Source organism: Cervus elaphus, chromosome 33 (assembly GCF_910594005.1).
Source record: "Cervus elaphus chromosome 33, mCerEla1.1, whole genome shotgun sequence".
Lineage (NCBI taxonomy): Eukaryota > Metazoa > Chordata > Mammalia > Artiodactyla > Cervidae > Cervus > Cervus elaphus.
The window spans coordinates 28,340,562-28,368,471 of NC_057847.1; the positions used below are offsets into that span (position 1 = coordinate 28,340,562).

The following is a 27,910-nucleotide window of genomic DNA, read 5'->3' on the forward strand; positions in this document are numbered from 1 at the left end:
ATTGATATACCGAATACCCACAGAAATTAACACAATTTATAAATGAGTTTTCACAAAACTCAGTGAATTTTCCCAATACCCTTATTAAGAAACAGAAAATTATCAGTAATCCAGAAATTTCCTCATGCTGTGTCCCAATTACTTTCCTAAACCCCTAAGACTCCACAAAGAGCACCCACTATTCTGGCTTCTAATACCATAAGTTAGTTTTTCCAGAGCAACTTGGTTCTGGTTATCATCATTTCTCAATCACTCATGTAACAATATCAGTGTACCTGTTAGATAGAACAAGAGGCAGCAAACTGGGGCCATGGGTCAAAATCCAGCCCACTGCCTGTTTTTATAAATAAAGTTTTATTGGAGCACATACTCGTTTGTTAACATTGCCCATAGCTGCTTTAGAGGTGTATCTAAAGAGTTGAATAGTTGCAAAAGAGTCTATATAGCCGACACAGACTACTTATTGTCTGGCCCTTTACAGAAAAAGTTTGCCAGCCCCTGAGATAGAATTTTGTTTCCACATTGATCAGCTGTCCTGAAACTCCCCAGGGAAAAATGTTTGCACTCCTCCTCTATTCAAGCCAAGTATAGTAAAAATCACTAATCCCACTGGTAGTTAACTATTGTTCTGGTGACTTTAGTCTACACTTGAGGCTAAAGTTTGAAGCAAAGGGTGCTGTTGAAACTGAGCTAGTGAAATAGCCCTCATTAACTGCCCTTTCCCAGTGAAGGGGGCAGTGTGGCCCTATCTTATCCTCTGGTATCATTTGCTGTCCCTCAGAGCTAGTTTCCCTTCCTTACCGTAAGCATGAGTGTGTCCTGAAGGATGGACAGGAGGGAAGAGCACCTGATCCACAGTGGAACCATTCTGTTTTTATGAGCTCCAGCCATGCAGTCCCAGAATGGGATGTGGCCAGGGAGTGGTGGGGTTGGATTTGAGAGTGCATACCAGTGGCAATTCTGCTTACAAATCAGCCAACATTGCATTCCTTTGCAGGAACTCTGTCACACTGTTTCTGAGGAAGTATAATTTTGCTTCTTTGCCAGCAGCTGCACAGACATATTTTCCACATTACTCAAGCTTCTGCTAGTGGCCACCTGGATATGACAGAGAGAATCAAGCCTAAACAGAATTAAAAGATATCAGTCATCTTAATTCTTTTCCAGGAAGTTAAAAATTATCCATAGTTTATTTCCTGAGAATATGAAAAACCAAGGATTTTTTTCATGCTCTTTTGAGTATTTCTGTTTAGAACATAAATAGATGAGCAGTGCTGATAATGTTCCCTTAAAGTGCTCTATATGTGGCTGCCTATTTTGGCCTATTTATGTTAACAATGAACTTGAGTGAAGCTAATGAGGAGGTTATTTTCGGGCCTTGGAAACCGCAGTAAAGGAAAATGACAGTTCCCACAGAACCATAATGTGACTGAAATAGAAAGGTGGTGACTGGCCTTTCTCTGTAGAAGCAGGAAAAGCAAGCTGGAGAGGACTGATGATACTCCTTTGAAGCATTTGGTTTGCTTGTTAGCATGTCCAGTCTCTTTCTGAGCAAGTTTTCTGGCTGCTGTGGAGACACAGAACAAAAGAATTCATTTAAAAATTCCTCCCAGTGATCGAGGCTTCTGTTGGGTCCCTACCCGCATAACACTACTCAGTGCAGTGGACTTTATACATGTCATAGAACCGTTACAAGGAGAGGAACCCACAATGAGGGTGGCCATTACATCACACTTAAGCAAGGTTGCCCAGAGCAGCAACCAAGGCAGCTGCTGAGGATGGCAAAGAAAGAGAGAAAACTTCTGTCCTGAGGAACCATGTTGAGTGACAGAACGTTACAGTGAGACCAGGTACATACTCAGCTACCCACTCCAGTCTCCACTAGGGATCATCAACCTGCAGGTCTGCAGAAGCCCTTGGTGAGGCTCCTCATTGGATATTTAATGTCTCTGATGAATATGGGTCAAGGTGAAGAGATCCGTTTAAAAGCTCTATTCCCAAACGTTGTGAAAGCCCAAAGGAAGCTGTGACCCGGTTCTTCTCCCACTGCCCCTGTTAACCACAGTCTCTCTTGTTTTTTAATATATATTTATTTTTATTTGTTTGGCTGCATGAGTTTGTAGTTGTGGCATGTGGGATCTTATTCCCCAACCAGAGATCAAACCCAGGCCCCCTGCATTGGGAGCACAGAGTCTTAGCCACTGGACCACCAGGGAAGTCCCTACCATCTCTTCTTATCCAGGAGAGTCCTAAATCTTTGAAAAAGCCAATTTTCTCTCATCGCAAAGTATTCCACTTACAGAATAGTATATAGCATGAGCCTTGCTTATTGATTTTATCTTACTTATTTCAATGCCCCTAGGAGGAGGTACTGCTGGTTCTCCCATGCTGACCAGCTCTCTGGCACCTTCCTTTTGGTCTCTGTGTATGTCAGTCTCTCCTGTCACTCCCATTTCCCATTTCTCATCTATTGTCTCAGCTGTTGGTGAGAACTGAAGTCCGGAAACACCCTCACAATTCTGAAAATAAGAACTTATCCGTCACAGATGAGACAGTCTTTTGCTGTACAGTGGCTGACATTTTCATTCCTGTGATTAAAATGTAAAGCATCTAGGCTATCATTAGCAACATTTCTTTCAATTAGATGCTCAGATTAATGATTTGTGATTCCACATTTCCTTTTGGTAATTTATTTTAAATTTTATAATAGCTCAGATTTCTTTTTAAAACAGATTAATTCAGAGAAATGAGAAAGATACATTTGGCAGTTTTTGAGTTAATATGATTATATTTTTAATTTCCTAAAAACATTTCCAGTGTGTTATATCTCAGCTGGTAATTTAGCAAATGTATTCGGTTTTTTAAACTTAATAACAAATGCAGCTGCTATTTTTACTTTAAAATACCCTTGTAAATAACTATCTACCTAGAGTGAGTTGCCTATGTCAAGAAAAATAGTAAAAGAATCCCACTATACCTTCCTTTGTGAATACCTTGCCACTTGAGAGTGTCCTATGTGAGAAAAAAAATAGAGTAGCTTAAAGTTTTGTGTGCTGATAAATTTAGAGTACTTGTTTATAGGTCAGCTTTGGTTGTTAATTTCATACTGTGCTCAGACTTTAAATTTCATAACTTTAAGAGTTTTATTTTATTAGACAATTAACTTTATCAATGACATGTGGAAATTTCAAACTTTGAGAGCTTAGGTGTTTGTGTAATTGATGTACAAAAACAGCTTTAAAATGACTTTTGTTACATTGCAATTTAGAATAAATTTTCATAATTTGTACTAATATGTCAAATACATAGATGGTTTAATTCAGTTTTTTTAGTTGTGATATTCAGTGTGATTCAGAGTGAATTCTGAATATTTAAGTATGGTTAGTGTGTCATAGTCTTTCTTCCCCTCAGCAGTATTGAATTTAATAAATGAATAATTGAGAAGTTGTTTCATCTGACTGTGGTTAAACAGATCACTACACCCCTTTTATCGCCGTTGGCATAGAGCAATTAATTCTGAGTTGGTAACCTAGGAAAGTAAAGGGAAATTTTTCTCCTCCAGGAAAAATTGATATACCTGTTTAGAAAGTCAGCTGGACAAGATAAAGACAGGGCTGATTTCTCCACATTGTATTCTTCTATCATTATTGGACTGACTGTGAGCGAAACAGAGGTTTAAACTAAACTTTTCTCTCATGGTCAGGAAAGTTGCTCATCCAGTTCCCCTGATACCACAGATACTCTTGAAGTTCACAAAATTAAATTAAATGTTGGATGTGTTTACCTTGTCTCACAGCCATAATTATGAGTTTGATTGAGCTTCCTTAGGGTCTCAGAAGCTGTTATATACATTGCTGGGAACTGTGGAATTGCCAGCATTGATTGAAGGTACTGCTGAAAGCACAACTTGAAAAAAAAAAACAACCCCAAAACCCAGTTCCAGTCCATTAGCCTTTATCCCAGCCAATTCTGTTTTGTTTCTGTTTTGTTGCTGTCCGACAAACCCATCTATTCTCATAGAACATTTTATGTTCCCATTGCTCATCATAATTTCATCATGCAACCTTGCATAGTTTATTGTTTATATAATTCAAATGAAGTTTAATTAATTCTGTATTTCTGATCTGCCTTTATGTAGGTTCACTCCAATCAGCATTATTTTTACTGTTCTGTTTTACTGATTTTAAGTCATACTGAGGTTTTAATTTCAACTTGATGCTTCATAATAAGAGGAAAGTACAAAATCAGGAAAACAGGTTATTTTCAGAGGTATTTTGGAGGAGGTTAATCTAGATTTTGTGTTAGAAGGCAATATAATGGTTAAGAGCATAAAGTCTGATAGACTTAGTTCAGGTCCTAGCTCTGGTGATGACCATGGGCAAATTTTTTATCCCCTCTAACCTTGAACTTCTTTGTCTATAATAATATGTATGTCTGAGAGGTATTGTTAGGATTAAATGGGGAAAAAATCCAAGTAAGGCATTTGACATAGTGCCTGGCACAAAGTAAACACTCAGTATATACTATTGTTATTATTTTTAATGCTGCTGTTATTGATTTATGTGTTTGTTTTCTCCTAATTCCTGAGTGAGAAATACTTGAAAAAGCTTGAAAGTGTACATATTAGCAGACCTGACCATCATCTTTTAATAGTAATCAGATCCTTCTAAAGATTGGATAAGCTTAGATTGAATTTAGGTGCTTGATATATTTGGTATCTGAATCAGATTCTAGTCACCTCACTGCAGGTTCATTTTCATGATAAATTGTAGAAATTAAACGTAGTACAAGCTCATATTTATTACAGCAGTCTGATCCAACACTTTGCAGTTTGTAGAACTATAATGTTTGTTGTTTAGTCGCTAAGTCGTGTCCAACACTGTGTGACCCCACGGCCTATAGCCGCCTCAGGCTCCTCTGTCCGTGGGATTCTCCAGGCAAGAATACTGGAGTGGGGTGCCATTTGTTAATGTTCTCCATAAATTCATGGGATTTAATAGGAAAGTACATAGACTTTTTAGAACTTGAACATAGAGATATCCTTTAGGAAAGTAGAATGAAGAATTCAACCAAGATTCTTTATCTTTGTTTAAGATGCAGATAAAACTTTGCAAATATTACTCAATCATAAAAAGGAATGAAATTGTGTCATTTGCAGAGACATGGATAGACCTAGAGACTGACATACACAGTGAAGTAAATCAGAAAGAGAAAAATATCATGCATTAATGTATGTATGTGGAATCTAGAAAATGGTATACATACTTTTACTTGCAAAGCAGAAATGGAGACACAGACATAGGGAACAGACATATGGATACCAAGCAGGAAGGGGTGCAGGGCATGGGATGAATTGCGAGGTTGGGATGGACGTATATGTACTATTACGCGTAAACTAGATAAGTAATCAGAACCTACTGTGCAGCACAGGGAACCCTACTCAGTGTTCTGTGGTGACCTAAATGGGAAGGAAATCCAGAAGAGAGGGGACATATGTGTACATATGGCTGGTTCACTTTGCTGCCAACAGAAACTGACACAGCAGTGTAAAGCAACTATACTCCAATTTAAAAAGCCAAAAAAACCTTTGCCAAGGAAGGACTACCTGATAATTGTTAAATTATTTTAACAATTTAACACTCCAAATTTCCATCTGATGATTATAAATGAATATAAATTTTAAAGTGCAGCCAGTACAATTTTAAAGTTGCAGACCATTCTGTGTGAAGTTTTTCTCTTAATATTATTATCCTTTAAATTTTAATTGCTGCATAAGATTACTCTGTTTTGACATGCATGGTTTGCCTGATCATTCCAGTGTTGAGGCTGTTTGAGTTATTTCCCATTTTTCATGTTATAAGTAATACTGCTAGGAACATCTTTTCTTTCAAGTTACTCCCCTGCTGTCTATCCCTTCTTCTGCCAGTTAATTCCAAGGGGGATAGTGCCACAAATTAATCACTTGTAGTGTTAACATTCTAGTTACTAATAGTTAGGTTCAAACTCACTTCAGAAGTAGCTTGGTATTGGAAACTCAGATACTAGAGATTTGACTAAATATAGGTCTTCTTAGGTGGGTCACTTTTTATTAAGCAGAAGAATCTTTTATTAGCACAGAGTGAGTTACAAAGCAAGTTTTTAAGATAAGAGGAAGAAGAGAAGGTATGAAAAGACTGGGGAAATTTGACAGTTTCCTAATTCCTCCTGAGTCTGATTTTCAGAATGTTGTTTTGTTTTCTTACAGAGTATATCAGGCACGTTCCCAGTGTTTTTGAGTTGAGATAGAACTATTTTTAAAAATACAACATTTTTAGATTAACCATAAATAGCCTTCTTCCCATTATTTGGACATGACTTAGCAACTAAACCACCTTACAGATGTGAGCAAGCATGTTTTGGACTTCAACATCACATAATTCTTTTGTTACAGAGATCTACTTTCATTTCTCAGACCTTAAATAAAGATAGGAGTTTCTGTCTTTCAAGCAGTCCTGCTGCCAGATACAATTCAGCCTTGATGGGAAGGAAGTCTTGTGGCTAAATGGGTGGAGATCCATGGTACAAGGCCATAAAGATAAAAGTGGAAAGAAAAGGAAAACTATAAGGGTTTCAGGACAGGGTTCTGTAACAAAGACAAAACTGACTGTAGGCAACTGCTTGTTCTCAGGATAGGGGCTTCTTTAAAATTATGAAAGAATAGAGTCTGTTGTTTAAGTTTTAGTTTAATTTTTTGGGAGGGGGTTGGGAATAGATAATCAAAATTTACGTGGATCAAAATTCAAATGAAAATTCTTTCTGAAACCCTGGTCCCCAACCACTCAGTTCTACTCTTGAGAGGCAACCAGTATGACTGATGTGATTATCCTGCCCAAAGTCTTCTGTTCATGTAACACATGCGTTTTTCCTCCTTTTTTCCCTAAAAAATAGTTTTTTTTCCCCTAAAAAATAGCATCGTATACATACTGGTCTACATTTTGCTTTCTCACATAACATTAAGTCTTGGAAATTATTCTATAGCAACAGAATATTTTTTAAAATTTTTGAAAGCACTTTAAAAATGTCATGTGTCTCAGTTCAGTTCAGTTGCTCAGTTGTGTCTGACTCTGCAACCCCATGGACTGCAGCATGCCAGGCTTCCCTGACCATCACCAACTCCCGGAGCTTGCTCAAACTCATTGTCCATTTAGTCGGTGATGCCATCCAGCCATCTCATCCTTTGTCGTCCCCTTCTCTTCCTGCCTTCAGTCTTTCCCAGAATCAGGGTCTTTTCAAATGAGTCAGCTCTTCGCATCAGGTGGCCAAAGTATTGGAGTTTCTGCTTCAGCATCAGTCCTTCCAATGACTGTTCAGGACTGATCTCCTTTAGGATTCATTGGTTCGATCTCCTTGCAGTCCAAGGGACTCTCAAGAGTCTTCTCCAACAACACAGTTCAAAAGCATCAATTCTTCTGTGCTCAGCTTTTTTTATGGTCCAACTCTCACATCCATACATGACTACTAGAAAAATCATAGCTTGACTAGACGGACCTTTGTTGGCAAAGTAATGTCTCTGCTTTTTAATATGCTGTCTAGGTTGGTCATAGCTTTTCTTCCAAGGACCAAGCATCTTTTAATTTCATGGCTGCTGCACTGATTGAAAGTAATTCCTAAGCCAGGGTTTACATCTGGTACATGATAGTATCCAAGGAATGCTTCTTGAATGAGTGAATGAGAAAGTAAGTGAATTAGTGATTATGTTAATTTAACATACAGATAGAAAGAGGCAGAAAGCTAAGAATTGCTGGAAGGTCTGTGACTGTTGACCTGATCCTGATGCTGGGACCCAGGATTGATCTAAGGAATGACATCACAAAATGCATATCTCCTTTTAAATTGCATCAGAAATTCTCTTTAAGCCTTCATATTAGGAGATGTCAGTATGAAGAGATGCCTCTGGAGGTGGGTGAAGAATGGAGTTGTGGAATGGCCCCTAAACCCCACGAGTCAGGACGTGTGGTCCTGGTTCTACTATGACAGGACTCCAGGACCCAGACAAGTGGGTTCATCCCTCTGTGTGTCCTTACTTCAAATGCAAAACAAGGAGGTTGGAGTAGATTATTTCAGTGCACCATTCTAGCTCAAGATTACATCATTTATTATTCCACAATTTCCTGTTTGATTACCAGTTTGCACAGACACTTGTTATGTTAAAACTACATTTATAGCAACATAAAAAGTGAGGTTATCATTTCTCCAAGATAATAAAGAGACTTACAGGGTTATTGGTAAAAATGTGATTATTAAGATTTCAAGAAGAGACTCTAGAAAGTAGTTTGCAATTATTTTATTCCTCACAAAAATTTATCAGCTAAACAATTGAGACAGAAGCAGGTTTACCAGGAAAAGCCCAAATACCCCACACATTGACACATTTTGAGAGGACTAATACTTTGTAGTTCTAACCTTTAAGAGGTTCAAAAAGAATCAGATAAGTAAAAATTACTGTAATATTATTCAATAGTAAATAATAATTGTTATAAATTAATAGTATATGTAATACACTCAGTAGTATTTAATTATTAAATGCTTCCCAGGTGGCACTAGTGGTAAAGAATCCACCTGCCAGTGCAGGAGATGCAAGAGACACGGGTTCGATCCCTGGGTCGGGAAGATCCCCTTGGGAAATGGCAACCCATTCCACTATTATTGCCTGGAAAATTCCATAGACAAAGGAGCCTGGTGGGTCACAGTCCATGGGGCCACTGAGAATCAGTCACGACTGAGTGACTTTAATATATTTAGTTATTAAAATAGTAACTAATAATACATATAATTCATAATAAAATAAATGTTTTTTTCTCTTTATTTTAGTTAAGTATGAGAGTGAAGCCAGTAAATATTGGGACACATTTTATAAGATTCATAAGAATAAGTTTTTCAAAGATCGTAATTGGCTATTGAGGGAATTCCCTGAAATTCTTCCGGTTGGTCAGAAAACTGAAGAGAAGGTGAAAGAATTATCATGGAATCATGTGAAAATTAATACTGAAAGTTTTTTCTCAAAAATGCACTGCCCTACTATGCCTGAAGAAAAAAATCATTATAAAGAAAGTTCTGGCTCATCAGATGGTCAAAGCAAAGCAGGATCTGACTTTTCTAAACTGGACTCAGAAGAATACAGAGAAAGACCTCTGAAGACTGAATTGTTTCCTGGTAGCAATGCTGCTTTCAGAATCCTCGAGGTATGGTACTACATGGGAAAAATTTTTTAATGTACATCACATATTACTTTATTAATGATCCAGATTCTTTAGAGGGAAAATGATCAAATAACTGTGTACTTTTGTGCATAAAAATTACGTAAGGGACTCATATCTTTAATCAGTCAGGTTTTAAGTTTGTGATTTAAAACTTTTCTTAAGTTTGTCTGCTTTAATTTCTAACTTGAAGGCCGTTTTAAATACCAGTGAAGTTTTGGCCTCAATTTCCATCTCTTTCTGTTGTTACCCACTTGTAGATGAAATAGAAATAAGTGACGTATGTAACTTGCTATAATCTGGTGTAGACCTTGATTTTCTATTTTAGAAAAAGAAAACTTTTCCTTCTGATTATAAACATAGTAGATGCTGATTACAAAGAATTTGGTAAAGAGAAAGAATAAACAATCCCATAAACAAAGGATTTAACCAGTGTTAACATTTAACTTTTTTCTCCTTTTGTTTATACTGTTTTATATAGTTGAGCTATACTATATCTGCATTTTAGTGTTTTTCTTTGTTTGTATTTAACATTATAACATAAGCAGTTTTCCCTATCTTTAAAAATTCTCTATAAACATTTTCATGGCTAAAAATTACTATACTAAGTGAAATACTGATTCTACTTATCTGTTTTCACTTGACTGGGCATTTAAATTGTTTTCAGGTTTTGTACAGCAAGTATCTTCAGGTATAGACTTCTCTGTATTTTCTTTTATTATTTGAGTTCAATTGGCTTGTTCATAACTTACTAAAATTTTTAATATTGTTAAAATATTTTGCCAAGTTGCTTTCTAAGAAGTTGTACTAATACCAATTTACAGCAGTGTAGGTCTGTGTCGTCACACCCTCATTGATTGGAATAATCTTATTTTTATTGCTTTCTGCTTTGTTAGACAAAAACCATATTTTAACTTGATTCCTTTGATTGTTAAATAGGTCATATAGTTCTTCAGATGTTTAGAAACCATTTGTTCTTCTGTCATCTACTTATTTCCTTTATTTATTAGTTGTGTTTTTTTAATGAACTCTGCCCTTTATCATATTTAATTCAAATATTTTTTTCACAGTGTTTTTGTCACCTTTTAATTTGGTTCATTTGGGGTTTTGGTATGTAAAAATTTTAGTCAAATTTCTCAGTACATATTATTTTTGTGATTTATTCCATTTTAAGCTTATACAACTCTCCGATAGCCAAAGATTCAAAACATTTCTTTTAGTTTTTTAAAGTAAAAATCTGATATTGATGAGGAAAATTTAACTTTCTTTTCATGATACTTATTTATTCTTTGATTTTAGGTTGGCTGCGGTGCTGGGAATAGTGTTTTTCCAATTCTGAACACTTTGCAGTGAGTTTTAGAATTTTCTCCTACAAAATTCTGCACATGTATGGGATATTGAGAAATACTTGGAAAATGTTGTCGTATATATACCAATAGTGTTCTTGTTCCCATATAAACAATGACTAAGCCAAATTTCAAAAGCAGTGGCTTGGTCTTTGTATCTAGTTTCATGTGAACTGATAATTACTCTGGAAATAATGTTTCACAGACATAGGTTGTCCACCATGAGTTGAAGTAATTTTTTTAAGTTTGTGCTTATGTAGATGAGAGTAAGAAATGAGCAAGAGATTTGATCCTTCTGCTAAGCTGGGAATTACTGAACTTTAGACATTTATTTACTCCTCCAGGTTACTTAGGTGTCATTTTACACATAGAGAATTGAGTTTAAAGCTTACACTTTATTTTGTGTAAGCTTTAAACTCATTTTATTTTGTCATCACTTCTGGAGCCACACCCAGGATAAAACCTTCCTATAGAGTTGAAATGACTCTCTAGAGTTGAAATTTTTGGAGTTATCACACCTAACCCTAAGATTCATAAAGGGTGAAGTCTGTAATAGGAGCAGAGATGTTCTCCTGACCTGCCCTTCCTGTTCAACACCTCACCAGTGTGTTTTAGTAGGTGATGAAGAAGACACATCTTACAAAACTTTTACTCCTTTTACCTATGGCTGGTCTGTCAAGTGCCTATGTTTTTTAAGTTTACACAATAGCTTTCTGATTGTCATTTTTCCATTATAAAATTAACATAAGCACATTGTAGAACTTTCCCATTAGAGGAAAAGTGGGTGGGAAGGAATCACCCGTTATTCCCACCATCAAAACATCAAAATATAGCTGCTGACAGAATTTTTATTATAATTCCTTTCAGTCTTTTCACTATGCATATTTTAAAATTTATTAAAGTCTTTTTTTAAACTTTCTATTGTGAAAATGTAAACGCATTCAGAAAAATTGAGTAGTACCGTAAATTCTCATATAGCCACCACCTTGTTTCAGCAGTTACTTACATAAGGCCAACATCATGACACATTATTTTTATGAACTTATGATGGATCTCCAGAAAGCAAGACATTCCTAGTTGCTGTTATAAACCTAACATAATAAAAAGTAATTCCATAATATCATCAAATTACCAGTTAAAAGTGTCTGGCCAGAAGTGATACTGGCCAATTTGCAGTTCTGAATGGCCTTTTTCTTTCAGGATTTATTTTCTTTGTTTTCCTTTTCCCGTTTCTAGGCCAAAATTTCCTGTTCTTATACCACATAGCCAGATTCCTTTACCCTGGTATTCTCTGAACTTGTAATACACGTAAATCTACTACGTTGGTAGTTGATTATGTGTTACTCTGTGACTCATCTCAAATTATTATTTAGCAAGTCATTTCCTTATATCTTCTTTCTTCAGCTACTATTTATATATTTCTTGAGGTAAGAGAGCATAATGTATTCTAATTTGGTTTTCCAGGTAGCCTAACAATATAATATAGATAGTTAGACAGAGCTTGGTACATGCTGACTGGTTAATATCTCTGATTCCCCACTTGTTAGTTGTATTTTTTTCCCCCTTCTACTTCTCCATCTGACTAATAATTGGAGGCTCTTGCCTCCTCACCCCCTGACTCTTTCTTTGTGACTGGGTCTTTTTTGGGCCTCATATTCATATTTTAGAAATCACTGTAACTCAATAACCTGAGATAATTAATTAATCTTTAAAAGGCAACTAGTGATTCGCCTTCCAAAGGGAGGATTAAACCTTTTTTCCCCCACCAAAGAAATTATGTTTTATTACTTTTGGAGATCATAGAATTAATACTTTACATTTTCAGAATATTTTACCATAATTAGACCCCCTGAATTGAGAGGTCATATCATTCTCCAAGGATCATTTAATTCTTAAACCTCCTGCCAAGAGAGTGCTTGATGGTGTGGTAGTAGTAGTGATATTTACACCTGTTTCCTGGGAGAAGGGCCAAGACAGTCAGCTGATTTTAAAGAAAAGCCCTGGAAAATCATTGAGTGGTCACAAGACCAAGTTGGGCTGCTGATGCAGTGGGAATTCAGTCTCAGAGGTCATGTTGCTATCTGGTAGGACACATGGCAAATGGCACAAGCTTTCCTTTAGCTGCTAGAGTGTTCTATATCTTGTGGTTGTTTAATAATTTCTGCACAAGGGTAGACTGCATGCCTGTCATAATGAGCTAGATGTGCCAGTATCCAGAGAAGCATTTTGAGCTATATGGAAGTTTTTACAAAAGCATATTAAGTTCTTAAGTTTTTAAGTTCCTGGAAGTCAGAGGCAGATATTCCTTTGACAATGATGATTGTGATGATGATAGCAAGAATAATAAAAATGATATTTTTTTAACATTTATTAGGTGCTTACTCTGAGTCAGGCATTTTTCTATAAATTTTACTATCTGAGTCCATTTTATCCTCAACAACCAACTTAGATGCCATATTTTATTTCTGTTAGGAGTTTGGGCTTGACATTTCTACTACTACTATATTTAAAATAGCTAACAAGGACTTACTATATAGCACAAGGAACTCTGCTCAATATTCTGTAACAACCTAAATGAGGAAAGAATTTGAAAAAGAATATATACATGTATGTGTATAGCTGAATCACCTTGCTATACACCTGAAACTAACACAACATTGTTAATCAACTATATTCAAATATAAAATAATTTAAAAAATAAAGATGAGGACACCAATTATAGAGAGCTTAGGTAACTCATCCATGGTTACCCAACTAAGCAGTAGAACTGGGATTCAACCCTAGGCAGTCTGGTTTCAGAGCCCTTGCCCTTAGCCAGCATATCATGTAGTACTAATAATATATGTATCTGAGTGTTTACTGAGACATTTCAAACATGTGTGACCACCCAAGAAATTACGAGTCACAAATATAGGGATTTCATAGGAAACAACAAAGGTGCGTGCTGCAATAAAGCACTGTTTTTATATGTGAAGTCACTCAGTCGTGTCCGACTCTTTGCAACCCCATGGACTGTGGCCTGCCAGGCTCCTTCGTCCATGGAATTTTCCAGGCAAGGATACTGGAGGGGGTTGCCATTTCCTTCTCCAGGGAATCTTTCCAACCTAGGAATCGAACTCGGGTCTCCTGCACTGCCGGCAGACTCTTTACTGTCTGAGCCACCAAGGAGGCATTTTTAAATGGGTGGAATGAAAAAGAAAAGCAGCATAACTTTAACTTTGATTCAGCATTGGTTAACTTTTCATAACCAAATCCTATTCATCATATGTTCATTTATTTGGACAGATCTTAATTTGAATTAAAATTCCTAGTGCCACAGAGTGGCACTGTATGTGAAAACTGTACTGTATATGAGAATACTATATGTTAATGTAGTATTCATCAGTGAGTAGCCTTTAAGAGAGTAATGTCAGCCTGGGTGAGATTTTGCTAATAAATGCATGTTTGTGCTTGTATTCCATATTTATTTAGAAATCCTCCTTGCCTAATATGCCTCCTGAATCAGATTAGAAGTTCTAATTATGTGCTTCAAAGCCCATATATCCTTCCTTCTATTCTAAATCACCTCTGCTTCTCATCCCTGGCATGTGACTCACACCTATAAACCTTTCCCCTCTTTGCACTTAGCAATGCCATCCTCCCCCTTCAAAATTCTTAAACTTTGGCCTGACAGTGCCTGCCTTATCCACACTTCTATGGAAATTATGTCCCCATCTAGGCTATAAAGTCCACAAAAACCAATACCATACCTGTAATTACTGTTTAAGGACATACTAATCTCTTGTCATTCAGACACAAAATTAAGCAAGATGATTTGAGAATTCTTTTGATAATAGCACGTAAGATATGATCAGGAAGATTATTGACCCACGAAATTCAAAGTACAGTTGACCACTGAACAGTGCAGGTGATTAATCCACAAAAATTTATAGTCATCCCTTTGTATTTGTGAGTCCTCCATATCTGCAGATTCAGCCAACCACAGATCATATAGTACTTAGTATTTACTGTTGAACAATATCCATGTATAGTTGACCTAGAAGTTCAAACTTATGTTGTTTAAGGGTCAGCTATATGTCCCTGCCTGTTAGTAACCATGGCTCAGCCATCCTTACTGAATTTCAGGTAAAAAACTTATCTAAGTTCAGTGGAGGCCAGTTAAAATTAGTCAAGATTTTCATATGGATAAACATACCCCCTCAAAAAAAAACCCTTAATTTACACTTTCTTTGCATATTGTAAATAAAGCAACTGAGTCTTGGAGACGTTAAGTCTAATTCCGTGTTAATAAGTGGCAAATCCAGGATTTAAAAACACGTGTAATTGGCTCCCAAATCCCATACTCTTACTATTTTATTAGACAGTTTCATTTACTACTTTGTATTCTAATGCTTGGTCCATATATGGGGCTCAGTAAAAGTTTGAAAATCATTTGAAAAGATAACAAAATTAATATACAAATGTTTTATTATTTTTAGATGTTGTATGTACATGGTATTAATATAAACATATTTAATAGCATGTAACTACAACTTCTAAAATATATATATTTATTTTATTTTTTTCATATGTATATACATCATCATCGGAGCATTAGAGCCTCTGTGAGAGACCCAGGAACAAATGAGTATACACACAGGAAAAGGAATGAGGTGCCAACGGACATGGGGTTGAGGGTCCTTGGAGAGAATAGAACTTGGCTAAGCTGAGAGGAATTACAGGCCATGCCAGCTGGAGGCAGACAAGAAAGAGTGCCTGGGAGGGGTAGGAGCGAGATTGAGCAATGCTGATGGATGGCTGTGGAGGTTTCTCATGTGAGAGTATGCTGGAATATAGGGCAAGTAGGCCCACGAAAGGGAGGGCCTTAAAACCAGATCAGGAACTTGAAAGTTACCCTGTAAATGATAAGTGTTTTGAGACAGTGTTGGTTCAGAAACAACATGAAGGCATTCACACACCACTATAGAGAACAGTACCTTAAAAGAAGAAACAACAAGCCAAGCGTCATCCAAAATTCTGTTAAGTACTTATTAACAAATTCCAACTTACAGTTTCTTTCTTGTGTTGCTTCAGCTTATCTGAACTCTAGATTTAAATATTTCTTCCATTTTCATAGGAATGTGCCAGAGTTCTTTCTTTATTGTTGTGATTTTGCTTCTGGAGCTGTGGAGCTAGTAAAGGTATGCCTTATATTTTCTTTAAAGAGAGCTGTATTTTAAAAAAAATCTAATTTATTTACTGTTGAAGTGATTTTTTTTTTGATGTAACTGCATCAAATGTTATCTGTGACCCCCCCTTTTTTTTGAGATATGTCATTTTCTTTTTTTATATTTACTTATTTTTTGGATGCACAGGGCCTTTGTTGCTGTGCACATGGGCTTTCTCTAGTTGTGGAGAGTGGGGGGTACCCTCTAGCTGCAGCACGTGGGCTTCTCATTGTGGTGGTTTCTCTTGTTACAGAGCACAGGCTCAGGCCACGCAGGCTTCAGTAGTTGCAGCTCCCAGGCTCTAGAGCACAGGTTCAGTAGTTGTGGTGCACGGGCTTCGTTGCCCCATGGCATGTGGGATCTTCCACAACCAGGGATTGAACCCGTGATTGCAGGGCAGACTCTTAACCACTGGACCACCAGGGAAGCACCTCTGTGACCATTTTTAACTGAACTTTTACTCTTTTGCAAATCATATCATCAAAACAACTGAAGTTGTTTGGGACTTAAGAGTTCAGGGGAGTGGCTCCTACAGGGTGATATTTATATTTATGTCCCTAGAGCTTTATACATAGCCTGGCACATGGTAGGCACTCATTAAATTAAAAATTCTGCAAAAAAAAAAAAAAAAGGTCTGAAAAGGCATTATCACAAATCTAAAATGTCCTTGACTATAAGGAAAACAGTTGGAACTTGGTTTTATTTGACCAATCCCCAAATTCTAGTAAGCATTATCATAGGAAAAAGAGGTAATTTTAGAAAATGGAAAAGTAATGGAAATTCTGCTAACAAAAATGTTTGGTAAACACATGGAACATAATTTCTGGTAATAAGGGTTACTAGGTTTTCATTGTAGACATTTTCTAAAGTACTGAAAAGCCTAAAGGGAAAGATAAAATTTACCTATAGTCATGCTTTCTAGAGTCCTAGAGTGACTCAGAATTTTGGTATATATTCTTTTAGTATTGTTTCTATAGGCAAACAGTATGTGTGTACTCTAATGCATTTTTAAAATAGCATCTTTAGTGAGATATAGTTCATGTACCATAAAATTCACCATTTAAAAGTATACAATCCAGTGATTTTTTAAGTATATTTACAGAGTTATACAGTCATCACCATTACCTAATGTTGATTACACACTATAGGATATTTACGTATTAAGCCAAAGGAGACATGGAACAAGCAGTGAGAGAGAGCGCAGAGGACCGTCTCAGTGCCTGCAAAGTAACATAGGGTGAGCTTCCAGCACTGCTGCCTGCTGACCCAGAAAGATTGCCCTACTCCACTTTAAAAGCTAAAGAAGGGCTGCAAAAGAATATTTGTTATCAACTCCAAGTGCTAGACTTAATTTTTTATGACAGCTTGAAATAAGCTAATCAGAAAATCAAATTTATAGAAGAAAGGCCTTTGGGAGAAGTTAAATTAACCTTTTTGATTTGGAAAAAAAATACTAGAAGTCTGCTAAAAACTTTCATTCCTTTATCATGACAGTCTCATGCCTCGTACAGAGCATCCCAGTGCTGTGCCTTTGTCCATGACGTTTGTGACCATGGCTTACCCTACCCTTTTCCGAATGGGACCCTGGATGTCATTCTCCTCGTCTTTGTGCTGTCTTCTATTCATCCTGACAGGTAAATGACGACAAAAGGGCAGAGCAAATATGTACAGCCCCTTTATCAGGAGTGGCTTTCAGATCTATCAAAGCAAAAAGACAATTCTTGAATTTATTATTTAGTGAACTACATTACATGTAATATGCAGCCTTTTAAATGCAGTTTTTTCCTTTCTTCAGACTTTTAGAAAGAGACTGGCCAAACTGTTTCATTAGTGAGCTTTCTGTCACTGTCAGAAAGAAGCGAGCATCTTCTGGCAAGACACATACCTATTAAAAGTGACAGTGCTTCAAGAAAATTACAAATTCAGAACAGCCTAATAGACTCCCAAGAGGGAAACTGTACTTGGTGATCAGAAACAAACATCTTTGATTTAGCTTCTTGCTGAATGTTCGTAATGAGGTGGGCTGTGAATCTGGCTTCACATAGGTCTTTAAAATACTTGTTTTAAGGAAGCCCACTAGGGAATTAGGGTTTATCAAGATTTTTCAGGTTAACCTTGGACCTTTATAATCTAAGGTTGGTCTAGTGCCATCATTTAAGTATTTATGACTTAAATATTTTTGTTCATATAGTGTTCTGAAATAATAAATATAGCTTTTCTCCAAAGAGGAAGCACAAAGAGATATTACAGCAATTAAAATGATCACTTTTCTTAAAATTTTTCCACTTTGTATGTATTAAGACACATGTGTGCTAAATGTCTGGAGTTGTCCCTTCAGAATGTGTCTTAAAATTGGGTTTTTGTGATCTTCTGGTTAGTAGGTGCAGACTTGGCATCAACCACTTTGGTGAGTGTTACTCTTTCCCAGAGAAATCAAGCATTGTGTACTTCTTTCTTTGCTATAAGATCACTAGGATCCTTTACAGGCCTTTTACTTCTCATTCAGAGATGTTCACTTTGATTACTTGTAGAAAAAATAATTAGATTTCCAAATAATGAATGAAATATATAATTGCACCTGATGAGATCTATCCAGTTCCGTGAAGTTACTTCCTCCCAGTTTCTGTAACCTATTTCTGCTAACTTGTTTAGGCTATTGGCATTATTTAGGTACTAGTAGAAAGATGTCATCTATATTTTGTTTCACAGCTAAAAGGATAGAGGAGGTGGATAATGAACAAGATTTTCTATCTAACACGTATAACAGGAAATGTTTCAATTCAAAATAAACCCTCAAGAAGGCTGTTTATATTAGTATAGATTATGTGTTTTTTCATGATTTGAATTGAATGGAAAGGAGAAGGGGAAGCAGATGTCTTGAAAAGATTGTTTTTATAGTACATATATTCATTCTATTTATTTTAAAATAGATTCAGATGTATCATGTCAGTACATTAACATAGGTACTTTCTTACCTACATGGAAATGATCTAAAAATGAGGTAAGTGAGTAGAAGTTGTATAATAGTAAGTGAAAAGTGAGGCAGTTATCTTTCAGGTCATCTAGCACTGTGATAGTAGATTTAGCCCCAGGAAAATTCTAGAAAAGTAGCTTCTTGCCAGCTTGGAAAAGCAATTCAGCAAGCCTTTGAGTCTAGGGGGGTCCCAGCTTAAATGGAAGTAAACCATAGAAGGCTACAAAACAAGAAGTAACTGTCCTTCTTATCATTGAAATAAAAAGATAATATCTTTTCTAAAGATCTACACAGAGATTGTCAATAAACACTTTTTTTTTAATCTCTTCTTTTCTTTCTCATCTTCCTCCTTCCAAAGATAGGTGAGGATAGCAGAATTGGCCCAAGTCAGATGGAAAAAGAGAAAAGGGGCTTTCCCCATTCTTGTCTTGTCCTTCTCATCCCCAACCCACTCCCACCTGCATTTCTCAGGAACTGGCTCTGGAATTGCACTATGAGCCAAGATGGACTGATAAGAGAAGCAGTTCCCCACCACTTGCCTTGACCCACACTGCAGACTTTAAAGGACAGTTGGGAGCAAAGGGTTTGCAAAAGGAGACTACATTTTGAAGTATTTGGCTCTTTGCTTTTCTGTGTTTTCATTTCATGCTTGTCTTGCTGATAATTGCAGAAAGAGATTTTTCTCTGTACCTAAACTGTTTATCCTAAAAGTGAATATTTTAAGCTTTAGATATGGTTTTAATTGCCAGATCCTAAGGATATAAGCACAGTGTGAAAATAACCTGTAATAAAATAAACAAGGAAAAATAGTTTTCTTTTTCATGTACTTATGTTCCAGTTTGTTTAAATGAGATTTTCTCCTGGTCATGCCACTTTTTTTGGTCTCTTATTTTCATAGTTACTTTCACTTTCTCACTGCCTACTTCCTTCATTACCTGACATACTCTTTCACCCCATTATTCCACTGAACAGTGTTTTAATTGGAAGGAATTTACAGATTATGTGATCCAGACCTTTCATTTTTTTTTTTAAATAAGAAATGCTCAGAAGCCTTAAGTAGTTTGGATAAAGCAGAGACAGAAAGGCTGCCATTTACCATTCTCTGCCCAGGGCCGACAGTGATAACTGATTTTGTAGATTGTCATTCCCAGCAAGTCTTGAGTCCTTCTTAATAGAGCTCTGTTGGCAGCCAGTGTCAGTCACTTGGCTTGTTATGAGATCTGAAATCTTTGCCATCTCTGTACCATAATCACACGTAAGGCTTTGAACACTTAACCAAAAAACATTAACTCAAGAGCAGTCACAAGAGGTCATGTCTGATTGGGAGCCAGATGGGTAGAATAAACAGTAAAAGAAAGAAAGGCTTCCCAGTATTGAGCTGGAGATTAGAGTGTGAATAGAATTTAAATGGGCAGAGAATAAGGAGGAGAGAATTCTTTCAGGGGAGCCACGCGAGCACAGGCATGGGCGGCTCAGAACCAAGCATGTAACAGTTTGGCTAGCCATGCTTAGGTTAAGAAGCAGTGGGAAAGATGTTGGAAAGGTTAATTGAGCCCAGTTGTGGGTGATCTTAAGGATTCAACTAAGAAACTAAGAGAACTAAGATTTTTATCCTACGGATTAATATGAAAATTTGAGCAAAGGGATGATTTGAGAAAACCATCATTTTAAACAGAATAATTCATCAATAATATACAGGAAGTATTGGCAGGGAAAATAATAAAGCTAGTTAGGAAGCAATTCTCTTTCCAGCCAGAGGACTTTGGAGTTTGTACTAAGGAAGTACTAATGGAAACAAAAGAGAGAAAATACCAAATATGTAATAACGATAATAAAAAGACGTACAATTTGATGCCTGAGTAGTTGTGAAGAGTATAGTAGAAGAAGAGAAAAGTAAAAGAGGTCAAAGATTTTTCTGAGGTGTTACACTTCAGTGAATGATGGTACCTTTGAACTAAATAAAGAAGTCAGAAGGAAAAGCAGCTTGTTTTGGAGGAAAAGATGTCCCTCTTTAGGTATATCTATCTGATTTGAGACAGCTCTGGCATATTTTTTGTCATGCAAGGAAAATGAAACGACTTTGGTTTTTTCTGCCTTGTAACTACCTTAATTTGCTGTAAATATCAGGAATGTCTGTATAGTTTTGCAGTTCAGTTTTGACATCATACATCAAGCTATGTGAACTTACCACTCTAGTCATTTGGGTGATTTCTTGATATCCTAGACTTTTTGAATCTGATTATTGAGCAAATTGGTATCCTTTTTTCTTTCTATACAAAATACTTTTGTTTTTGGTGCCCTTATGTTTGTGGCATAGATTTCTTTGGCCTTATCAAGCTATGCTTATTTTATCATTAAAGAATGTTAAATGTGGCATAGAAAACAAGACTTCCACAACCTCCTGCTTTGTTTTCAAAGGATGCAAGGTGTTATAAACCGACTGTCCAAGTTACTGAAACCTGGGGGAATGCTGTTATTTCGGGACTATGGAAGATATGATAAGACTCAGCTTCGTTTTAAAAGGGGTAATGTTATATTCAGTTTGGAATTATTTTCATGTGTTTTAAATAATGCTGTGTTTACATTTCATGTCAGTTTTGTTGTGGGTGGTGGTTTTTTAAGGAATACTAAGTTTCTCTTGTCACAATTTTTTTTTAGGACATTGTTTATCTGAAAATTTTTATGTTCGAGGAGATGGCACCAGAGCATATTTCTTTACAAAAGGTATGCATATCTATAAGAGGAAATAATTAGCTGTAGAAACTTTTCTTGGGTATTATTTGCAGGGAGAAACTCAAAAGCTCTAAAATGAGGCTTCAGGAGCTGATTAAACATTAGATGTCTTTACACTTTAGTGATTATAACTGTTGTGTGTAAAAGCTTGAAAGTGGCCTTTTGCCTTTTAATCTCTTTCCAGTTGAAACTGCTTTAAAGAATCACTTGTTTTATTCTCATGCCCAAATGAAGTTTCTGTTTTGGAGGTACCATTAGCCCAGTTATGAAAAAATTGATGACATGCCACAGTCAAAAGAGGGAGTTTGATTTTAAGAGTCCATAGAAAATTACCTATCCCTTGTCAATTTCTCATTTTAAAAAAGCATTTAAAATGAATTCTGCATTCAAGTACTTTCCCCAAACTTACATGAGTACTTTTATAATGTGCCATTTGGGATCTCTGCAAACCAGCAAGAATTCAGACCTAAGGCATGTCTCAAAATATTGAAAGCTGCAGCCAGTAGTGTTGTGTATCTATTTATACCTACTGCGTTCAGCTGTTTTATACTTGGTGTGTTTGTGTGAAGTAGAGGAAACCTACTTGGTTTCATAGGTTTCCTTCATCAATTTGTACTAGAAAATGTTTCTTGGTATAAATGAAATTCATGTGGTCAATCATTCCATTAATGTTCCATTGTTCCTGTCTGCCCCTTGCCCCCCAAATCACATGTCATATTTGATTGCCATTTTTGTCTCACAGGGGAAGTCCACAACATGTTCTGCAAGGCTGGGTTAGATGAGAAGCAGAATCTGGTTGATCGTCGCTTACAAGTTAATAGGAAAAAAAAAGTGAAAATGCACCGAGTGTGGGTTCAAGGCAAATTCCAGAAGCCATTACACTTGACTCAAAAAAGCTCCAACTTGGTATTTTCAGTCCTTTCTCATGGCTGAACTATGTATCATGTTAAGGTACAAATCAGAGGATTACAGTATTCAGAGTCTTCGGTAAATCTTTCATTTTTGAAATGACAGTCAGAAGAAGAGAATTTATGTATCCTGCTGTTTGTCCTGGATGAACTGTTTTGTGCATGACTTGGAAGAGGGCACAACATTTTGTGTTTTCAAAACTTAATATGCGCAAGCTTGTTTGGATTTATTATGTCTTAACCATTTTGTTTGTTCTCTGAGTTTTAAAAGCATTTAGGTAAATTATTGATATAAGTCAGATGATTCTGAGAAACCAAAGCCTGCCATTTTTTTAGAAGTGAAAAAAAACCATCTCCTTTATTTATACATTAGTTTAACACAGTTGAACTCTCCTCCATTGTTAACTGATAGCAGAGTCAGCTCGCCTTGTTTCCAAGGAAAGTCACAAGACCAAGGCAAAGGCCTATTTTTTTGTTTTGTTATTGTCTATTGTCCATCCCCAAACCTTTTTTTTTTAAACTTAGAGACTAATGTCTGAAACAGAATTTTAATTTCTCTTTCCTTTCCTGAAATTGGGGAAGTATGACTAATGCTAACATTATTTTCAGGCTATTCTTTGGTGTACAAGTTGGAAGCCTTCTTTAAGAAGACTACTTACCCAGGAAAATTCTTAAATTGTAGCAGTTAAAAATGTTTTACTATTTTCTGGTGGTCCAGTAGTTAAGAATCTGCCTACCAATGCAGGGGACATAAGTTCAATCCCTGATCCAGGAACTAAGGTCCCATATGACATGGGGCAACTAGACCTGCACACCCTAGTGCTCCACAAGAAGAAGAAGCCACTGCAATGAGAAGCTCGCACACCACAACTAGAGAGCAGCCCCAGCTCAGTGCAACTAGAGAAAGCCTTCACACAACAATGACGTGCCCATAAGCTGCATCCAAGACCCATGCATCCAAAAAAATAAAAATGTATTTACCACTTTGCCTCAAAAAAGATATAAATTGGCTTGCAAGTTGCATTTGGTAAAAATGGAGTTTCTAAGACTGGGCTTTCATTTGTTACACAATGTATACTGAGTACTTACTTTGTGCTGGATTATATGGAATAATACAGTAAATAAATAAAGTCCCAGCCCTGTCTTTTGAGAGCGTAAGTAGGCTCTAGCTGGCAAAGCAAAATGTGTGCATCCCAAGCCTCTAAATCATGACCAAGATAATATATGAGCAAGTACTCAAATAGGGAGCTTTTCAGCTAACAGACTTTGATTATGAGCCACAGACATCTGAAAGACATGGACAATCTCTTGAAAGGACCTAGAATGATCATTCCAACAATTTTTCCTTTTTGAACTCACTTAAAATTCAACTTCCTGGCAGGAGGTGATTAATCCAAGCTGGGTCATGGATTCTTCTCTTGACAGACTGAGTCAGGGCAGGTTATTTGATGGTTCCACCAGACCATAGTGAATGGAGGAAAGTTCCTCGAAGGAAAATGAGGACACTGTGGTAAAAAAAAGACAGGAGGGATGCTGCCCAGTCAGACATTGCGTGGTGGCAGCAGTAGTAATAATGTTCTGAAGAGAGAGAAAGATCAGCTGTGGGATGGAAGGAAAGAATTAGGGCTGTGGGAGGAGGTAGGTCTCAGACTAGTCCTAGAACGTATGCTCTCAGAAGATGGTGAGAAGACAAGTATGTTTGATAGGGCTGTTCATGGTTCAGAATAGTGGAGAAAAGATGGGGAGGGCACCAGCTTGTAGACAGCCTTAATTAAGAGGGTGCGTTGGGTTCTAACCTCTGGACTGGAGCCATTCAAGATTGGTTTGTTTCTGTTTTATCCTAGCCACAGCCTGCTTTAAATATACATAGAGAGATTGATCGAGGAGTCGTCAATAGAATGGAATGCAGTGAGGTCAGAGATGGGGGCAAGGAAAATCATGAAAGGTATCTGCATACATTTGCCTTGGTAGCAAATCCTCAGAAGTACAATATCAAGGTTTCTGTTTAAACATGCAGTAAATATAAAAGTCAAAATTTGCCTGAGACTCTTAACTCAGTTGTTTTTCCTAATTAAAGTGTGTATGTTAAAGCCAAACTAGTATCGAAAGTATTACATACAACAAGGGCAGTTAGATAAGTTAATGTTGCTATGGGAACTCCCCCCACCCCCTCCACCCGCTCCCGCAGATCTTCTTGTGTCTCAATTTAAAAATCATGGCCCAAGGTGGTTTTAAAAACAACAGAAGGTAAAATTATTCCCACATTCTCACACATGTAAATTGTACTGTCTCTCTCAGTCCTAAATAGCAGATTCAAGCCAGCTTCTTGACTGGCACAGTAAAATTCTGCTTCGTGTCTTTCTATAATGTATTACAGCATGTAGTTAACCTTTAGAAACTTCAAAAATACATCAAACCAAATTTGGACTGTGAGACACAAACTGGGCTCTTTTGGGCTCTGTCTAGCATAGACCTCCTATTCCACATGGCTGCTTATCAGGCCATTTCTATCAGTGTCTTCTGCTTTCTCTTCCTCAGCCTACCTGAATCAACCCCCTACCTTGAATTTGCTGCCAGACAAAATATAGATTTTTGGCAGAGAAAAAAAAAAAAGACCTGATTTGGAATATTGCCTATAGATATTAAGAAATCATGAAATGTTGCAAATATATCTGCTTGGGTATTAGTTTAAAATAATTGACAGCTGCATGAAATTCTCATTTTTCCCTCATATCCATAGAGGTAGGACTAGTTAGGCAGAGTTTGATATTTAAAAATTCATCTGCTGAGGGAGCTAAATTTCAAAAGGACCGTTTTCTTTCTAACAAAAAGATGTATTCATTCATTTTATAATACAGAAACAATGAAATATGCTATATTAAAAATGCACCCTGCATTTTCCTCCCTTTCTAAAAATTCACTTTTGAGCATTTTCCAAATGTAAAAATTTTCACGCACATGAAGTACTGTTTCAGAAGGTTGTGAGAAAGCCAAGGTAACAGTTTCTGTTATTAAAAGTTTTGCCTTTCGGTGTGACACGTTTGTAGTATTGAAACACCCAGTTAACACTGACTTCTGAGAACTTCTTTGTTTTACTTGTCTCAGTTCCATATGCTTTGTCTCTAAATTACGAACACATTGAGGTTTCTACCATCATGTGATCTAAATCATTGCTATACTCATCTGTATGTGAAAATTATTCACCTATTGTGAAGAGCTGCCCTCTTGGACTTCTGAAGCATTTAGACCATTAAATTTCAGGTAACTTAAATTCTTGCCCCCAAACTCCTATGCTGTATTCCTCTTTTCTAACTCATCAAAACCAAGTTCTGAAGCCAGAATATATCATGCACTGTTACTTCCAGTTGGTGTTAATGTTTGTTATGCTTCTCACAAGTGCAGATAACTTCACATTTGCATCATTAATAGACTTCTTTCAGAGCCTCTGCTCCTTCTGCTTCCTGCCTCTATTAGTCATCAGTAGACATGTTGGCGGGGTTATTCACCCCCCGCTTGTGAAAGTGCACTGTAAAATCTAAAGTGCTGAATATGTGTGCGATGTTGTTATTAATAACAGCATCTGCAGTCTACAAGGCCGCATACAGAGTACTCCAGCAACAGAAACGTTTTCCATGGTTTTATGAGACCTTGCGAGAAAGACAGTAAAATGTGTGGAGAAGTATTGCCTGTCAGGAAACATGGGTCCTGGTTCCTATTGAACCATTTAGCTGCTCTTAATTTAGTTCTGAGTGCTAAGTCTCTTATATACTACACTTTTATATACCACATTATTCCTTCATTTAATCCTCAAACTCCTACAAATTAGTTTTATTGTAACCATTTAACAGATGAGACTAGAACACTGAGGTATTGGGTAATTTGCCTAGGATATCACCACGAGTCAGTGGCAGAAACATAGTTTGGACCCAGAACTGTCTTGATTCCAAAAACTGTGCTTCTCACCAGTCCACTTTTAATTGATAGGCTACAATGCTGCTGGAGAAGAAAAAGAGCTCCTGAATCAAGCGGAGAATTACTGCAGTAGGGGGGAGTGTGGATCAGACGATCTTCAAGGAGATAGCTCCTTCTAGATCCAGTGATTCTATGAAATAAGTAGGTAGCACTTATGCACATTCCACACTGGGAAGGAAAGAGAAGGAAAGGAAGGGAGAGGAATGACAAAGCAGAAGCTTGCAGTCAGCTCTTTTCGCATTCTGCATATGTTTACTTCTGCTCTGGCCCCACCCCCTCGGGGCTTCAGACTTCTGTTTGGCTCCCCTCCAAACAAGCAGAGCACCCATCAGTTGCATACTCCTCACTTAAAAAAAAAAAGTCAGTCTGTACTGCAAGTGGAAAGAAAAACTCTTAAGTGTCCTCAAGGGCTCAGCTCCAGCATAATCTAAAATATGTGATCAGAGAGTGTCAATAATAAAATATGAGTGAAAACATCTTTATTTAAAACATTGTATGTACATGAATGCCACATTAATGCCAATTCAAGCATGAAATACTGAGCATTTCTTGGAATATGGTTTGGGATTTGAGAGGCACAAAGGTACCTGCAAGATGGCTTTGGTGTAGTTATAAATACAAATAGAAATAAAATAACAGTTGCATCTTCATTTATAATGAATATATACTGTGGCCTCAAAGCTGCAGAGGAGACTGGGTGCCAAAATCTGTCTTTCATTAACATATGCCTTAAATGACAGGGAAGAGGTGTTAAGACAAAATTACATTTTCCTCTGCGTATGAATCAGCAACATGCAGTAACAAGCAAGTAATAATAGTTCTGCGTGTAAGTGCCTGCAGAGGGTAAGAAAAACAGCATCAAATTGAAAGTGCAAGTTCATCTGCGAGAGGGCCCAGGTGGTGGCAGAGCATGGCTCCCTTGAGCACCATTCTGAAGTGTCTCGGCACAGTGACCCGGACTCTGGCAAGCCAGGTTGGCATGAGCTGCACGGGGCACATTAAAACCTCCAGATGGCTCAAAGCAGCCCACCCTCAGCTGCTCCCAGAGCTCATCGAAAGCACACTCCGAGGCAGCTCCACTAGCCAAGGGTTTAAAACAGGTGCTTTGGATTCTGCGGTGCATGTGGTTTCACAACCACTCAACCTTCAGTCAGGAAGAGCTAGAGGCAGGTGAAGAGATAAATAATGTTAACATTACATAAGGAGCAAAAAAGGATATTTAAGAGCACATAGATGTCAAGTAGTCACACACAGTGTTTGGTTAGCAGTGTCCTTGGCACCCCTGTGATTTGTGTCCTTACCTTTGATTTTTTTCAGCAGATAGGCACTAAGTAGAGCCTGGACTCCAGAAAATATGTGCTTTTCTATCAGCTGTTACCTGCCAAATTAGGTGAGCTATTGATTGCCTCCTAAAAAAGGCCCAAACGTCTCTCCTACTTGGGCCTACTCAAGAAAACTATGAGTTTTATTATCCTTAACACAGATTCTTTGGCAGTGTTTTCAACCCATTGCTCCTTTACATGAGACTTCTAGT

General features: G+C 37.0%; 1 protein-coding gene across 3 annotated transcripts in view; it reads left to right on the forward strand.

Annotated features, from left to right (window-relative positions):
- METTL8 (methyltransferase 8, methylcytidine) overlaps positions 1-24,443 on the forward strand; it is an 80,483-nt gene extending 56,040 nt beyond the window's left edge. For all 3 annotated transcript variants that reach the window (XM_043894321.1, XM_043894324.1, XM_043894322.1), the window contains 7 exons: positions 8,851-9,221; positions 10,536-10,585; positions 15,699-15,762; positions 17,284-17,423; positions 21,182-21,288; positions 21,422-21,487; positions 22,239-24,443. In XM_043894321.1, the coding sequence (XP_043750256.1) occupies positions 8,851-9,221; positions 10,536-10,585; positions 15,699-15,762; positions 17,284-17,423; positions 21,182-21,288; positions 21,422-21,487; positions 22,239-22,429 (989 nt within the window). In that variant the 3' untranslated portion in view covers positions 22,430-24,443. The remainder of the gene's footprint in view (positions 1-8,850; positions 9,222-10,535; positions 10,586-15,698; positions 15,763-17,283; positions 17,424-21,181; positions 21,289-21,421; positions 21,488-22,238) is intronic.
- Positions 24,444-27,910: the final 3,467 nt, after the last annotated feature.